Source organism: Patagioenas fasciata, chromosome 16, assembly GCF_037038585.1.
Source record: "Patagioenas fasciata isolate bPatFas1 chromosome 16, bPatFas1.hap1, whole genome shotgun sequence".
In the NCBI taxonomy this organism is placed as follows: Eukaryota; Metazoa; Chordata; class Aves; order Columbiformes; family Columbidae; genus Patagioenas; species Patagioenas fasciata.
In genome coordinates this window covers 15,236,479-15,253,532 of record NC_092535.1, presented here as the reverse complement: position 1 = coordinate 15,253,532, position 17,054 = coordinate 15,236,479, and the positions used below count along the sequence as shown (strand labels likewise).

At 59.6% G+C, this 17,054-nt stretch overlaps 1 protein-coding gene across 5 annotated transcripts; it reads right to left on the bottom strand.

Moving 5' to 3' along the window:
• Positions 1–3,639: 3,639 nt before the first annotated feature.
• Positions 3,640–11,470, bottom strand: TGIF2 (TGFB induced factor homeobox 2). Of its 5 annotated transcripts, none has more exons than XM_065850018.2 (3): positions 11,446–11,470; positions 9,715–9,953; positions 3,640–6,277 (listed from the first exon to the last, which is right to left on the bottom strand). In XM_065850018.2, the coding sequence occupies exons 2-3, from the start codon at positions 9,916–9,918 to the stop codon at positions 5,693–5,695; spliced, it is 789 nt and encodes a 262-aa protein (XP_065706090.2). In that variant the 5' UTR covers positions 9,919–9,953; positions 11,446–11,470; the 3' UTR covers positions 3,640–5,692. The 5 variants fall into 5 exon arrangements, with proteins under 5 accessions (XP_065706090.2, XP_065706091.2, XP_065706087.2 ...); XM_065850019.2 differs by lacking the exon at positions 11,446–11,470 and adding an exon at positions 11,211–11,321; XM_065850015.2 differs by lacking the exon at positions 11,446–11,470 and adding an exon at positions 10,910–11,106.
• Between the last annotated feature and the right edge of the window lie 5,584 nt (positions 11,471–17,054).

Here is a 17,054-nt window from a genome sequence, read left to right as displayed (position 1 = left end):
CTCAAACTCGGAATCAGCGTTCTGTCAAAGCGGGGCTGTATGGTAACTCAAATTCAGCATTGGTCTTGAATCTTTGTGGGTGCACACGCTTGGGTTGCACTCTCAGCTTTTTGGGGAGAGCTGTAAAGATACAGTTTTAGAAATGCCCAGCATTGAAATTGAACAGCAAGGGAAGGTGGGTGGTTGGTTGGTTGGTTTGTTTTTCTTTGAATTCATTGTTCTAAAGCAGCTGAGGCTGCTGCTGGGTGCTGGCCGGGGAAGCTGCTTTCTCTGGGGCTGGTGGCCCGTGGGCAGCAGCCCCTGTTCCCCAGTTCCCAGCTGATCCTCACCCCTTGGGCTGTTTTCTGTCCCCAGCCAGGTGCGCACTGGGCCGGGCAGCGGGGCCATGGTGGCCGTGTTGAGCGCCCGCCCAGCTCCTGCTGCCGTGTGGAAGAACAACCGGCAGCGGCGAGGACAGCGGCACAGGACAGCGGCACAGCGGCTGTGGGCCGGGCTCAGAGCTGCCGGCAGCCGCTCCGCTGTGTTCTCTGCGCTGGTGGCCACAGCGGCTCCACAAGGGGCTGGTACTGGCGCCACGTTGACCATCGAGCGCGGGCGCCCCAGACAGGAGACCGGGAAAGCCCCACCCTCTCCTGCAGCACCTGCTCAGGGAGCCACACCCTCTTCTGGTCACATGGTCTGTGGTGATTGGCTGGCAGGACTGTCCCCTCCCAGCCTGCCCTGCCCCCGCGTTGTCTATTTTATACCATGGGCTGTATATAGTTAATCTCTACAGCTTTATGAACATACCTATATATTTTAAAAGAAATACACAAATATATAAATATACAAATATAGAACAGTGCATGTGGAAAATACGCATTTATACATACTTATACACACCTTTATGTAGATAATTCTATATATGCATACATTGCATATAAATGTCTGTATTTTTATATCTGGGCATTTCTGGGTCCAAAGGAAGCAGGCAACCAATCACAGGGTTGCCTGAGAACACATGACTACGATGGTGCCAAGCAAGTGCTGTCAGCCAATCACAGAGCTGTGTGACGTTTAACAAAATGGCTGCTCCCTACCATAAAATGGTGGCCAAAACAAAATGGCTGCCCCCAGGGTACAACGAGGGGGTGGCCTGCTGTGTCAAATGTACTTCCGGGTAAACCAGGAGGTGGGATGGCTGGTCCTGCCAGCCAATCACAACAGACCATGTGCCTTCTGGGGCAAATAGCTGCTGAGGCTGTTGGGAGGGGGCGGGGCTCCCTTCAGCCCCGCCCCCAGGGATGTGAGGGCGTGGCCAGAGGGACCCCGCCCCGTGCCCGGGGCACCAGCACTGGGGGATGGGGCCATCCATGCTCGGCGCCTCTGGGCCCTGGTTGTGCTGAGCCACCCCCAGGCCCCAGCTGAGCAGAGCCCCGGGAGCCGCGCGGGGCCATGGCCGAGGCCAAGGCGTGTGCCCTGGGCTGCGCTGCAGCAGCTGCGGGTCCCGGCTGGATGAGCCCCTGCCAATTTTCTCGCGAGTGCCATGTGTGCCACCTCCATGTCCACCGCGCTCCCGTGACAGCGCTCAGTGCCCTTTGCCCACATGCAGCAGCCCGGGCGGCGCTGAGCTGGGGGCACCAGCCCCGTACGTGCCCTGGGGAGCAGCCCTGCACTGCCCGGTCTGCGGAGCACAGCAGGAACCGGAGGGGATGTGGTTTGTGCTGCCACTGACCAACACATCCCTGAGGGCTCAAAGGCCCTTGTGACACATAACTGCCTTCCAGTTGCGCTGGTTTTGGGGCTCGGCATGGTGCCCTGTGCTGCCTCCTTGCCTCAGCAATTGGGGATGCAGCTGCTTTACACTCATGGGGATTTTCAGGGCAGTGTTGGTTGTAGCACAAGCATAAAGTGTCATGTTAACAAGGCTTTTCTGTGCTCTATGTGATGTCTGCATGTGGCCATGGGAGAGCACAGGGCTGGGGGGATGGCTGCAGGGATGGGAATGGAGGATGACGGTGCCCCCCCCAGCTGGGGCTGCTCCTGTGTATGTGGGACATGTCCATGGCCCCGTGGGGGGTGTGCCGGAGCCTGGTGGAGGCCCCTTCCCCGTGCGGGTGACTCAGGTCCCTGAGGTTTTGCCTGACCTGTCTGGGGTTCCCCAGGGCCTGGCCGGGGCAAAGGCACCGCTGCAGCTCAGGAACCCTGCAGTGCTACTTGAGGCTACAGCAAGGGCAGAGCTGGGGCAGCGGCTGTTTTACCCAGTTGGGCTGGCAGCCCCAGCCATCCCCTGTGCTTCAGCTGCCTCGTGGGCCCCAGCCCACATTCATACAACCATTTTGGTTGGCAAGGTCCCTCAACATCATCAGTTCAACCGTTACCCCACCCCTGGCACTGCTCCATGTCCCTGAGAACCTCACGTCCATCTGTCCAACCCTCCAGGGATGGTGACTCCAGCACTGCCCTGGGCAGCCTGTTCAATGCCCCACAGCCCTTTGGGGAAAAAATTGTTCCCCACATCCAACCTCAACCTCCCCTGGCGCAACTTGAGGCCGTTTCCTCTGCTCCTGGCGCTTGTTCCTGGGGAGCAGAGCCCGACCCCCCCTGGCTCCAAGCTCCTTTCAGGCAGTTCAGAGATCAGAAGGTCTCCCCTCAGCTCCTGTTCTCCAGCTGAACCCCCCAGGTCCCTCAACCGCTCCCATCACACTTGTGCTCCAGCCCCTCACCAGCTCCGTTCCCTTCTCTTAACTCGCTCCAACACCTCAAGGTCTTTCTTGTGGTGAGCGGCTCAGAACCACCCCCAGGATTCAAGGTTCGGCCTCCCCAGTGCCCAGCACAGGTGGATGGTGGCTGTCCTGGGCCTGCTGGCCACAGAATTCCTCACCATGAGCAGAAAGCACCAGCAGCCTGACAAGGATGGGGGACGTCCTGTTGCCATTCCTGTCACCAGAGCTGCCCAGGGGTTTCCCCGGAGCTGCAGGAGCGAGGCCTGGCTGGAGGGCAGGGGTCTCCATCCTTCCCCTGTGCCTGGAGTCACCCTGCACCACAGGAACCCGGGCTGAGAGGCCTGCAAAGGGCTTGAACTGGTACCATCCCCACTGCAGCAGAGAGCAGGGTCCCTCTCAAGGGAGGCACAGGCACTGCAGCCCTGAAGTGACAGCCATGGAAGACGCCAGCAGACAAAGTACCCGCAAGCTTGCTCGCATGTGCCAGAGCGCAGGAGCAGGCACGGCCCTGTCCCGCGGCACAGCCAGGCTGGCAGGGGCTGCTGCTCCGGGCGGCTCTGTCAGCCCCTCACGGGGTTCCGGGCAGGGGGGCCCCCCCATCGCTGCCAAGGGGCAGCAGTGCTGCTCTCACCCCCCGGCGCAGGGCAGGAGGAGGGAAGGCACAAATGCCTCAGCCCCCTGCTGCTGCCAAACGCTTTCTGGTTCCCCAGCTCGGGGATCAAACGCTGTGGGAAGCAAGCACAGAACAGACCAAAGGACGGCGCGTACGTGCCGGCCTGTGCCAGGTACTGGCCCCGTTTTTCCCACACCCTGCAATGCTCCTTAGAGCGCTTAAGCTGCTGCGGCTGAGCGCCAGGAGCGGGGGCTGGAGGTGAGGGAGGAGCAAGCAAACCACCCCCAAGTGACACAGGATAAAGAAATACTACACACCACACAAAACTAAAAAAACTTTTATTTGACAACAGAACAAACAAAAAGGTATTTACAGTAGTTTCTTGCTCCATAAGTTTCGATCCAATTATCTCTGCCCTCCCCACTCTTTCTGGTCCATCCCCAGGGCGGCCCCGCTGTCCCCGGCACAGGCACAGCCGCAGCGCTCTGCCCCGGCCGGATCCGCTTTGGTTTGACTGGGGCAAAATAAGGGAAGGAGACTAAAAAGCGTCTCCCTACCCTGGGGGAGGAAACAGAGCTGCGGGGGGGCAGCGGGGGGAAGGGCTACCTAGAAATAAGGGAAGGAATCCTAAAACTCATGGTTTTCCCCAGAAATTAGGCAGGGAGCAAAAGCTGGACATGAAACGGAGCTGGGGGAGATGAGGAAGGGGTTGTTCACAGCCCCACAACGAGCATCCACCCAACGTGGTGCCCCCTGCCCAGTCGGGCAGCGGCGGAGCTGGAGCCATCACTGCACAGGGACACCCGGCCAAACACACGCCATTGGCAAACCCTCCCGCAGCCCCGCTGGCACCCGGGAACTCCTCTCCCCTTCTCTCTCGAGAAGAAAAGGGCTGGGGAGAAACACTAGTCCCCAAAAATCAGTGTCTTCCCTTTCCAGGCTCCATCATTCCACAGCACTGCTCCCCCAGCACCGCTGGTTCCAACCGCTGCACAGCACCAGATCCTGTGGCCATTATTATCTCTAGTCATGCAACTTAATAATCAGGCTAATTACCTAGGATTAGTGTTTCTCAGGATAGATAACATAGGTGCGTACGTATCGCTATTTAACTTACATTTTACAGCGGAACAGCAACAGCTCAGTCCCAGGACCAGCACAGCGTGCAGTGACAGCCCAAAAACCACCCCAGGCCAGGCTGGGGGGGACCGGCCACCTCCCAGCAGACACCAGCTTGTCACTAGAGGTCCCCAGCACCACACAAGCAGACACAGCCCCGCCAGCCCTGGAGCAAGAGCTGCAGGGAGGGGAAAGGGAGCAACAGAACTCCCTCCGTTCCCGCTTGGCTGAGGAGACAACTCCGCTTTCCAGGAACGGCCATCCGCAGGCCGCCAGAAGAACACACATTCCCGTGCCTACAACACACCTCTTCCCAAACTTTTTTTCTCTATTTTTTTTATAAGATAGAAAAAACAAAGAAACTGGATAAAGAATTTCCCAGTCTGAGGCTTTGCATGCACCCCCGCAGCAGCCTGCTGTCAGCATCCCACAGCGCACCCCCTGCTCCGGACACAACGTGCACGTGTTCAGCGGGAACTCCGGAGAAACCCGGGGAAGTTGTGGAAATGCTTATCAAAGGAAAAAAAAATCATATAATAAGTCACAAGTAAAGGGAAAAATGGTTCAACAAAAAATTGCTAAACAGCACCATAGAGATCGCTACTGGCAGCGTGTGTAACACCCTAAGGCAGGAGAGGAGGGTCCCGTGTTTTCCGTGCGAAAAACGCCACAGAATTCAGGTTTCCAGTTCATCTGTCCTTCACCCTCCCGTGGGCAAGGCAGGGCCCCCGTGGGCAAGGCAGGGCCCCCGTGGGCAAGGCAGGGCCCCCGTGGGCAAGGCAGGGCTCCTGGCCAGCGTGAGGTGTCAGAGAGGTTCTCCCCAAAAAAAGGAGAAAAAGAAAAGGTCGGGGAGAGAGATCAGATGTTTGGGAGAAAAAGCTTTTCATCCGTAGTCCTTAGAACAGACACCAACTAAAAAAAAAAAAAAAAATAAAAAACAAATCTCTCTTTCTCTCCCTGGAGTGTTGGCCGAACCCTTGTTTACAGGAGAGAGAAACAGAAATCAGCAGGTTTTCCAAGGGTTGTTCCACAGGGACCATCAGTTGCAGGGAGAGGCCAGTGAAGCTGCAAAGGTCTTTTCCCCGCGCCGCGTCCCCCCAGGGCACCGTCCTGGCAGCGGGGCAGCGGGAGGGGACAGTCCTTCCTCTCCCTGCGGTGACAGAGCCCGGAGCTCCCCGGGAGCCGGTCAGGGGGTGCACACAGATTGGGACATGAGGGCGGAGGGCCAGGACCCCTGGAGGATGCACCCTGGGGGTTATTTGGAGAGGGAGGCCCCCGGGCGCTCAGTCTGGGGCGAGCGGGGCAGCTGCCCGCCCTGCCGCTGCGACTCCAGCTCGGCCGCCTTCTGCAGGGCCACCTCCACCAGCAGCTGGAAGCTGCTGAAGTCGTCACCAAAGAGCTCGGGGGGTGTGGGGGGCGGCGTGTTGAAGAGTCCACTGGTGGGGCTGGCCGCCTCGGCCCGGGCCAGCAAGGTGACGGTGCTGCCGGCGGCACCTGGTGGCACTTTGGGGACAGGGTCCAGCTCCGCCGGATACAGGTTGGGGGCTTTCTCCCGCTCAGGGCTGCGGGTGCTCAGCACCGTCAGGTTGCTGCCCAGCGCCTGCGCGGGGTGGCACAGTACCTGTGGGCACACAGACATCGACAGTACCTTGGAGGCCCCCGTGGCCGTCACAGGAGGTACCACCAGCACCCCAGAGCCAGCAGCAGCCCCCCGCGGCAGGGCCACCTCGCCAGCTTTGCCCCCTCGGCGGGAGATGGTGAACTGGTTGGGGTCCTTCCCATCCTTGCGCAGCATGTCGGGGAGCAGCCGCCGCCTGGCGTTGATGAACCAGTTGCAGATCTGGGAGGAGAGAGCGGTGAGAAATGTCAGCCCGGGGTGCCCCATGGGCACAGCACCAGCCAGGGGGAGCAGCCAGGCCAGCAGAAGCCCCAGCGGACCCAACAAGCAGCCACCACACATCCCAGCCACCACACGGCTCCCCTCAGCCCCGCACCCCTTCCCGTGGGGCTCCGGAGAGGCAGAGCCACTGCTGGCAAGGGCTGCCTGGCCCCCACGGAAACCCCAGCGCCGGCTGCTTCCTGCCCAGCACCACTTGCCCAGGGCAGCCCCTTCCTCCTGCACCCCGTCCTGGCCACCCGCGGTGCAACGCTCCCACCAGCCCTCCAGCCCACCCTGCCAGGGACCGTGCGCAGGTATCAGCCCCCATGGCACTGCCATGCACCCCACGCCACTGTGCGGGACAAACAGCCCGGGCAGCTCCGGCGCCCCACGAGCCAGAGCAAGGCTGCACAGAGCCGGGTTCTGCGCTTTCCCCCCAGCACAGCCCCATAGTCACAGCAACTGCCTGTGCCTGGCCACATGCAGGTAACACGGGGTGCAGCTCCCAGCACCCTCCCAGGGCTCCTGCCATCCCCAGACAGGCCGGGCATTGCACAGAACCAGCCCTGAGCCCCACGGCCTCAGGCGAGTCCCTGGTCTAGGGGCAGTTTCCCTTTCTCCAGGCAACTGACCCCAGAGGTCGGCGTGCCCGGCCGTGCCCCACACGCTGACCCAGTGCCAGCCCGGATGGCCGCGCTGAGGCTGCCCAGAGCAGACAGATGGCAGGACAGCAGCGTGGACGGGAAACCCCAAAAACCATCAGCCCCCACCCCCTGACGGCACGGCCAGGATGGCGGCAGCACACCGACGCCTTCCCGGGCCTCCTGCCCCGCACCAGGTCACAGCCAACTTAAAGGCTCTTCAGCATCCGCACGCCAAAGCAGCAGAGCTCTGCAGCCGGACCTCTGGAGGCCCTTCAGAAACACAGCGGCTGTGTAGTCAGTCTCAGCCTTGTATGGTTTCTTCATCTTTATATAAAAATGTTACATTAAAATAACTGCCTTCTTCCTAGAAAACAATTAGAAGATAATAAATCAGAGGAAAAAAATAACTGATCTTTCCCAAATCAACAGCTATATAAAATATTTCCCTTGGGAAGAGAGAACTTACTACAACTTTGATCATGGCAAGATCTCAGTTGTCCTTTTTTTGTCTTTAAGACAATATTTGGCATTTAACACCCTCAAATTCACCAGTCTCACCCCCTTTTCCCTTCCAAACACCGTCCTCCCTTGCAAGCCTCAGCCAGGTCCCCCTCACATGATCTTGCGGTTCCACGGCCTTTCCCTGCTGAAAACCCCCAACCACAGGGCTGGACTCCCAACAAAAAGCCCAACCAACACTGCAGCACTGAGAAGCCCCCCAAAAATCCTACCACACCCCTTCCAGCATCCCGCTCCCTCTGGAGAACATGGCACGAAGATGGGCACACACCGCTGCTGCACAGCACTGCCTGGGGCTGCATACACCTCAGCTTTGGAGAAGCAGCTTATTTTTTTTAAACACAGCCATTTCTTGGCCGCACCACCAGTGCACACTGGACCGTCACTCTGGGCTGTGTCTATCCCCACCCCACCATGGGCATCCATCCCTCTGCAGGAGAAGCCCACCCCCGCAGGGGCACAGACCTGCTGTCCAGGAGGCCTCGCCAGCAGCCGGCACCGCTTTCTGACCTCCCCGCTTTCTGCAAGGGAGACACGTGGCTGCCCCTGGAGACCCAGGGCTGCGCTCCAGCTCCCTGGACACCAGACTGGGCAGGGGGGTGCACAAATAAACACCCAGGGGTGTTCGTGTTGTGAAGAAGCAACTGGAGGGGTCAGATTGGCACCGATGGACTGAGACACTCCAGCCTTCCCATGGGGGTTTGTTCCACACCTCCAACCCGTTTCCCCTCATCAGATGGAGCAGCTCCCATGACATCCTGCCACGTCACCTCAGACTGACAGAAATCCCAGTGACAGCTTTCAGCTGGCCCTGGGAAATGCCACTGGGCTGGGACCCCCTGCCTGGGGGCTACAGGGCAGCCTCCGCCCCAGGCACACGCTGGCTGCAGGGGCTCCCACGGGACGGACAACAGCGGCGTGTGGCACGGCCACACCTCAACACAAGCGCGTGTGCCTGGAGCACCCTCCTCGGTCCCACAGAACTCAGGGCACAGAGGGCCGGGCACCTGCTGGTCCCACTGCTGTGAGCTCCGACACCAGGCACCACCGTGCCAACCTCGGTCGAGGACAAGACCAGATTCCCATGGGCCCAAACCCATCGCTGAGCCCCCACCACTCTGACTTGAGCCCTCCCAGGACCACCAGCCTCCCTGCAGAGCAGCTGCCCAGATACAAATCTTTTGCACAGCCAGTATTAAAGAAATACATTAAAATGAAAGTTTGCCTTGATGGTCAGGAAAAGCGAAAGCAGGCAGGCACTGCCCACACACCGGTGTCTGGCACAGCTGGCCAGAACTGCGCTGAGCCGCAGGGAAAGGAGCCAGAGGTGCAGAGGAAGCCCCGAGGAGAGGAGCTCAGCTGCAAACCCACCAGCCCTTGCCTGCTCCCCTGCACACAGAGCTGTCTTCCACCGCGTGGTGCCACCAGAACAAGAGAACAGCAAAACCTCCATTCATCTCCCAGCCTGCCAGGCTGGGAAATGAGGGACAGGGCTCTGGGCACACAGGGATCCCCTGTGAGAGGCTGCTGGCATTCGCCTCCATCAAAGGGACAGGCAGCTGCAGGCACGGCGAAAGCCAAAGCTGCAAGGAAGAATGCTGCCCCCCCCACCCTGCGAGTCAGGGCTCCTGGCTGTGAACCTGGCACAGCACCTGGAGAACATCCGCTCACAACCAGGGCCACCCCAGCCCAGGAGCCTTCAGCTGGCTGCCCCTTAATGCAACTGGTGTAACTGGGGCCAGCTGGGCCAGCCAGTATTAGTGCTGCTAATGGGTCAAAGCCTAGCCCAAGTGGCTTTTTCTGTCATGGGACAGTTGTCCTGGGCCCAGCTCTGTGTGCAGAGGGGTAGTCCTGGCCCCTTTGCTGGGGGGTGCCCAGGGCAATAGGACAACACAGGACACCCTGAATCCCTCCCACCTGTGGCAGCTTTTACTAATGATAAGGTGTTGTTTAGTTTGTCCCCATCCAAGTTGCTCCATTTTCTGGCCAACCAAAAAGCTCTGCTCCAGCACTGACAAAAGATGGGCCCCCAGGGCACAGATTTCTGCCAAAAAGGGGCTGCCCACATGCAGGTGCCTTTGCTTCCCTGCATCCCCTCCCTGCCTCCTTGCTGCCATTCAGAGGCAAGAGGTATCAGTGTGCCAAGTCCTCTGGGGTTCTCCTGGTCTGGCCCATCCAAAACACCATGGCAGAGGACTCAGCGGTGTCCCCAGCATGTGGGGATCTGACTCCTACCTGCAGCACAGAGAGGCTGGTCTGCCCCGACAGGCTGAGCTTCTCCTGCTCCGAGGGGTAGGCATTGAAGCGGTGCTCGTACAGCCAGTCCCGCAGGATCTTCACGGACTCCTTGGGCAGATTGCCCCTTCTCTTCCTCTTGTTGGACTGTGAGGGGTCTGGGGATGTGGCGCTGTCATCCTCCCCGAGGTCACTATCCGACATGGTGGAGCTGCCTGCAGATCTCTCCTGGTTAAAGCCTGGCAAGGTGGAACCAAAGAGCAGGCATCAGGCAGAGTCCCGGCCAGGGGAGCACGGGGGGGATGCAGCCACAAACCCCCCTGATGCCTCCAAGGTGGAGGGCGGCTCACCCCCTCCTCATCCAGCCGGGGGCTAAATCCAGGGGCAGAGGCCCCCCTGGGGAAGGAGAAGTTACAGACACCGGCCAAGACAACAGCCCACCCCAGCTCCCCGGTGCTCTGCGGGGACAGCACGGGCAGGACCCCGCACACGCCAGCGGGGTGCTGGGGGGGGACACACGCCAGCGGGGTGCAGGGGGGACACTCGCAGTGGGCAAGAAAAAAGCAAGCATTTTGCGCGAAAAAAAACCCCAAAAACAAAAAACAAAAAACCACAAATCTCAGCAGGAGAAAAGGCCGGGGCTGGCTAGTCGGAGTTGTTTCGGGCACAAGGAACCACGCGGGGTCATTGTGCGGCGGGGATGGAGGCGGGGGGCGACTTCCCCGCGCCGCTGTCACGGGCCGGGGGCTCGGCGGTGCGGACCGGGCCGGACCCGCCGCCCCCCACTCGCAACAGGTAGCGCGGCGCCGGAGCCGCTCCCGCCGCGGACACAAAGCCGGGGAAGCGGCGAGCCCGAGCCCCAGCCCCCCCCGCCGCCCGGGGACGAGAAGGAGAAAGAAAGAGAAGTTGGAAGCTCGCCCACGGCCCCAAACCCCGCACCCCCGCAAACGGCAGAAACCGGCCCCAAAATAGCCCCGACCAAACAAACAACAACGGCCAAGTCAGAAACGACGCGGAAAAGGAACAAAACCCACCCGAGCGCGCCCACCCGCGACTCCCACAAACTTTTCGCGGCGGGGGCGGCTCCCGGCCCGGCAGCACAAAGGCGGCGGGGCCGCTCTCGGCTCCGCGCCGCCCCGCGCTCCCGGCCCGGCCGGGACTCCATGTTTGCCGCCCGCCCCGGCTGCGCTCTTACCCCCGGGCCGCCGCCGCCGCCGCCTCGGCCCTTGCATGGGCCGCGCCGGGGTCGCGCCGCCACCGCTGGTGCCGGGGGTGCGGCGGGACCCTCCCGCGGCGGCGGGGCGGGCGGCCGAGGCGCAGCGAAAAGTTTTGGGTGGGCGGCGGTGACAGATGCCGAGACAGAGTTCCCTTTGTTCCCGAGGAGGCAGGAACTCGGCCGGGCCCCCCGCCCCCGGCCCCGGCCCGCCCGCCCCCGGCTGTCACCGCCGCGGCACCGGGCAGCGGAGCCCCCGCCCCGCCGAGCCCCGGGCCGCTACCTGGCGGCACCGGCACCCCCGCCCGGACACGGTGCCCGGCGGGAGGGAGCCCCGGGCTGCAGGGGCTGCGGAGACTGCAGAAGTGTCGCGGTAACTCCCGCCGAGCAGAGCTGCATCCCGCAGCCCAACAGGGGCACCCGCAAAGGGACACTCATGCTCACCCACGCACGGCCACCCGCCCAGCGACACCCACTCAGGGACAGCTGCACAGGAGGACCCATCCAGGGGCACCCACCAAGGGATTCCCACCCAGGGACAGCCGCACAGGGACATCCACTCACGAGGATCCACTCAGGGACCCACACTCCTGCACAGTGACACCCACCCAGTGACATCCACCCAGGAGCACCCGTTCATGGGCACCCACCCAGGGACACTCCCACAAGACACTGCACAAGCTCCTTCCCCCAGGCCATGTTAAGGCTGAACCCTGTATCTGAGCACCGACCGGCCAGTGGTGGCTGTAGGCAGTGAACAGGCAGGCACTGGTTGCCGGGTCAGGCCTGGGGACAGGAGCTGCTGGAGTGAGTGTGGAGTGGGTGACAGCCCCAGGGACCTCAGACTACCACTGCTCCCATGGCAGTGGAAGGTATTTCAAAGTAACTGTGGTGACTCAAGAGGCACCTGGTGGGACCTTTGCCATGTTCATTGACAACAGGCCAGGCTCTTTGGAGACCTTACTGGGCTGCCACTGCTCGCCGTCTGCCTCTCCACTGCAACTGCAGAGCCTAAGGTGACCTTTTGAGTTTTGGAGACCGAACCACTCCGTTTAAACGCAGGCATGCTGCTGGTCCAGGGTGTGGGTCCTGCAGGATTTCCCCACTGTGTGCTCCGTGCCTTTCTGCAATGTGGGGCTGGGTCACACCTTCACGCTCTGCCAGACACTTGGGACAAGCAGGTGAGCAGTGCGGAGCCCAGAAGGGAACACATCCATCGTGTCTACCCTGGCATGATGCCCTTCATCGGTGGGACCCACAGAGACGGTGCCACATCCCATGGGTTAAGCACCCTCTGGGCTGTGTGGGTGACGCAGTGAGAAACGCAGGCTGATCCCTTCCAGCTCCTGCCATGGAGAAGGTGCTGCCGTGGGAAGTCAAGATGACCCCATGCAGCAGCCAGCCCAGAGGGGTGCCAGCAGAGAGATACTTCTTTGTGGATGTCCTCGTTGGCATGGCCATCCCCCCTCTTGGAGACGCCTGTGCTCATCCTTGCCAAGCTGAGCACAGCATGTGGGACCTGTGTGCTCGTGGGGCACAGCAGCCCCAAGGGTCACCGGGTCCTGCTCTATCTTTCTCTATGCAGAGCTTATTTGCTGCTTGCATCTGACGGCACCTGGCACAGGAGCCGGCCTTGGGGCCACTCTGCCCTCCCAGGCTCCATCACGTTTGCAAGCTGTGCTGCAGCTCTCCTTCTTCCCCTCTTTTCTGCTTGCAGGGAGAAAGATGGGTATCCATTCAGGTATTGAGAAAGGCTGCAAAAAAAACTTCTATGGTAGAATTTTGGTCTGTGAAAAGCAGACTGTGTGGTGCAACAAATAATTAAACGAAACCAACAGGAGAATTCCTCAAAGTATTTGTTTAGTTGCTGCTAAACCTTCAACGTCCTGAGTGAAACTGTACCCACAAATTGCTATTGCTGCATTAATGCAAATGCAGTGTGGGCTGGTGAACCACAAATGAGGTGTGGAGTCAGCCCCGGGTGCAAATCCTGTCTGCTGCAAGATTGTACCAGTGCACGGTGCATCCCCCGGCCCAGGCAGCCCCCTCACACCAGGCTCGCTCCTGCCTGCTCTGCTCCCTGCCCAGGCACCCAGCCTGTTCCTGGTGGGTGGTGCCAGGGTCTCCTCGGTCTGTGTCAGCCACCGTGCCCAGGCAGAACTGTCCATCCGAACAGTATGGTTCTGCTCCCACCCTTTGACAAAGGTTGTATTCGTCTTCTGCCTAATTGATACACCTGTGAAATGGTGCCTGGGCAGCCCAGGGTTAGGCCATGAGCCCTCCTGCGCTCCCTGGGCTGCAGATACAGGCCATGTGGAAGCAGCATCGGAAAAATCCAACTGGATGCCTGAGCACAGCATCTTGGGGATCCAAAATCCCTGGACAAACACAGCCTGGAAAAGGAGACAGGGAGCTGCAGCTGATGGGGAATTGGGAGCTTTGTGGGGCCAGGGGCCATGGCAGGGGCTCTGCCTCTTGCTAAGGGCTTGTCCAGGCTGAGTCCCCCCAACCGGGCCGCAAAGTCTGGCCAGGCCCATTGACATGATAATACTATTAAACTTCAGCAATTTGAAAAACAATCAGCCAGCAAGAGCCTGAAGGGGGATGCTGGAAAACCCAAGCAGCCTCGAGAGGTGTCCCAGGTACAGCTCCCTCCACCCTTTGCCCTCCCTCTGATATTGAATCTGGACTTTTGGCAAGGAAAATTGGATTTGTCATCAGCTGTGCCAGCTGTTCGCTGCAGCCCTGGTGCGGGGGCCTGGCTCTGGGTCTCCAGCAGCCAAGGTCCTGCTCCCTGCTCAGGGCCACTGGACTCCCGCAGACTGGGATTCCCCCATCAGCACTGGTGCTGGGAGTGGTGTTAAAAGGGCTTTTCTACTGGCGAACAGCCTGTTTTTGCTCTGCAAAAGCCAAGGCATGGTGGCTGGAGTCATGGCAGCATTAGGAGGGAAGCGATAACTGGGTTTGTCTGTCCCCTGTGCAGGGGTGGAGTGGGACCCTTGGGCTGGTGAGCTTCACCCATCTCCTGCAGAGATTTAAATGCAGATTTAAAGGTTTAAAAGCAATCGCTGCCTCCTTGCTGAAGAGACCAATGGTTGCACTAGGGTGCCATCGGTAAGGGCTGGTGTGTGCCAGCCGGGCACTGACTGGGAACTAGCAGCACCTCAAGCTGTGCCCAGCTGTTGGTGCCACGGCCCCGCGGTGCCAGGCTCAGCCACAGCACCAGCTGCTCCACCACCTCCAGCACCGTGTGATTCTGCCTGGCTCCAGCACCGGAGCCCCACACTGGGGCACCACAGCCCCTCCATCTCCTCCTGCCTTTTCCCATGGGGCAGCCATGCCCTTCCCAAGACCGTAGAGTAGGAACAGACCCTCTTTCAGCAGGTACAGTGGGCTGTATGAGCAGAGAGGGCTGAGAACGAGAGTGCTGGGTCAGTGGCACAAAGGCTGATGGGAGGCCAGCGACCAGTGGGGCACCCCAGGGGTCAACGCTGAGCCCAGTCCCAGTGATCTTCAGTACTGCTCTGGGTGATGGGACGGGGTCCACCCTCAGCAGCTTTGCAGATGGCACCAAAGGGGGAGGAATGGATGATACCCCAGAGGGACCTCATCAGGCTGGAACAATGAGCTGACAGGAACCTTGTGAAGTTCAACAAGGAGAAATGCAAAGTCCTGCTCCTGGGAAGGGTCAGTTCCAGGCACCAGGATGTGCCAGGGGTGGCCCAGCTGGGAAGCAGCTTGGTAGGAAAGGTCCTGGGGGGCTGGAGGACACAAGTTGACCAAGAGACATCAAAGAATGGCCAGTGGTGGTGGCCCAATGGACAACACTGGAAGTGTCCCAGCAGGGCCAGGGAGCGGATCCTTCTCCTCTGCTCAGCTCTGGTGAGGCAGCCCTGGGGTGCTGGGCTCCCCAGTACAAGAGAGACAGGGACGTACTGGAGAGAGTCCCGTGAAGGGCCATGGAGATGATGCAGGGACTGGAGCGTCTCTGCTGTGAGAGGCTGGGAGAGCCGGGACTGTTCACTGGAGCAGAGCAGGCTCAGGGAGATCCCGTCAGTGTGGAGACAGTGGAGGGAGGGTGCAGGCAGGACAGAGCCAGGCCCTTCCAGTGGTGCCCAGGGACAGGACCAGAGGCCCAGAGCACAGGAGAGTCCCTCTGAACATCAGGAAACACTTTTTCACTGGGAACAGCTCTTTTAGATTGAATTTAAAGTACAGTTATTTTCTTAATTTGGTGCTCTCTTCCTGTCCCCTTCCACTGCCCCACCCCATGCACACACTTCTGAAATTAAACATCTAGTTTTATTTTGATGCTAACACCTTAGAAATCACGGAGTCACAGGTCGACCTGCTGGCTACGGTTCTTCTAATGCAGCCCAGGACACACTTGGCTTTCTAGGCTGCAAGCGCGCATTGCCAGCTCTCAATCAGTTTGTCCTTCTCCGCAGGGCTGCTCTCAATGCATCCATCCCCCAGCCTGAGCTGGTACTGGGAATGCAGGACCTTGCAGCTGGCCTGGTTGAACTTTCTGAGGTTCGTATCAGTGCAAACAGTTGCTGATGTTTCTTTCTCCCTCCTTGGATTAAGGGGTTGACCAAAATGGATGAAGTCTTTTCGGGGAATGCCTGTTTGACAGCACAGGAGAACTGCCCCATCTGCTTGTGTTGGTAGCACCAGGGGCTTTCCAAGAGCACCAGCGGATGGATGATGTGAGCCGATGTGATTGGAAAGGATGCTCTCCAGCCTCTGCACTGCTAGGAAAGCCAGGAAACCGACAGCTGAGCAAAAACAGGGGACTGGGCTCAGTTAGTACCAGGACTGAGAAGAAACAATGAAGCTTAGAAAGGGCTCTGACCATTGCTGGACTAACTGGTATGTCTTCTGGGGTCCCATCTCCCACCATGGCTAGAAGCAGGTGCCAAAAGAGGATAAGAACAGAGCCTGAGGGTGTGATGCTCCTGGCTCCAGGCGCCCTGAGCCAGACGTGGTTCCTGCATGTCTGGTAACACCCGTGCGCAGCCCGAGGAGGGGTGGGAAGCAGCACTGTCCCCACGCTGCCACCCTGCTCCCCGTACCAGGCCAGAGGGTTCACCCTGCCCAGGGTGTCCTCGGGGGGACGCTGGTCCATGCTGCCAAACCTTCCAGTTGCTCTTCTCAGGATGCTTCCACTTTGGCTCTTTTTTATATTCAAGACGTGAGCCATAAAGGGACCTACGCAATGGCTGAACAGTGGTCTCCCTTTTAATCTCCTTTCTTTTCCTAGTAATTCCTAGCATGTGATTTTCTTTCTCCATTTTTTTTCTTGATTTTCATAGCCACTGAGCTCTGACCTTTCTTTGGGGTGTTTTGGAGCACTTGGAGCCTGTGGTCTCACCTGTGAAGTCAGTGATGATCTTCCCCACGTGCTTCACTTTCCATCGACCCACCTACTACTGCACCTGCATTTTGGTGGGTTTCACTCAGCCTCTGAAGTCCTGCAAGACAGCCCCATTTCTGCTGCCCAAATAACTTCGTGCTCCACCTGCAAAGAGCTCCAGGATGTGGGGGAGGCAGAACTCCCCTTTGGAAGGGCCAAATTTACTCTTCTCATATGTACCTCAGTGTCCACTAGCAAAGTTCCTCTACTCTGTTGGCATCAGGGTTGCGGGATGCCCTCTCCTGAGAGCCTGGTGGTGTAACCCTAGCCATGCCGGTGCAGGAGCAGCTCAGACACAACAGCTTTAGTAGCTGCTTGAGACAGTGTTTCTGAGCCCCCCATGCTGGAGCCTCTGGCGGCTCTTTGCTCGGAGCCAGCAGTGTCTGCAGCTGGTGGTGACCAGCCGCTGAGTCCATCCCACTCCTGACACTGGGGGAACCTGGGCTGGTCACACAAGCTGATCCTTTGGGGCCAGTGGGGCTGAATTTCGCTCCTGGATGCAGCCGCCTCCAGAAGACAGTTTGCCCACAGCGTGGCTGAGACCTTGCTGAAGCTGGAGGTCCTTTCCCACACCTCTCGGTGCACCTCCAGCATCGGACCCTCTGCCCCAAAGTGATGTCTGTGAGACAGTCACTTTTATGTGAGTGCCAGTGAAAGGGAATTTTCAAAAAGCATCCTGCCCTCCAGCAGCCTTCAGGCCTTGGGCTTTGC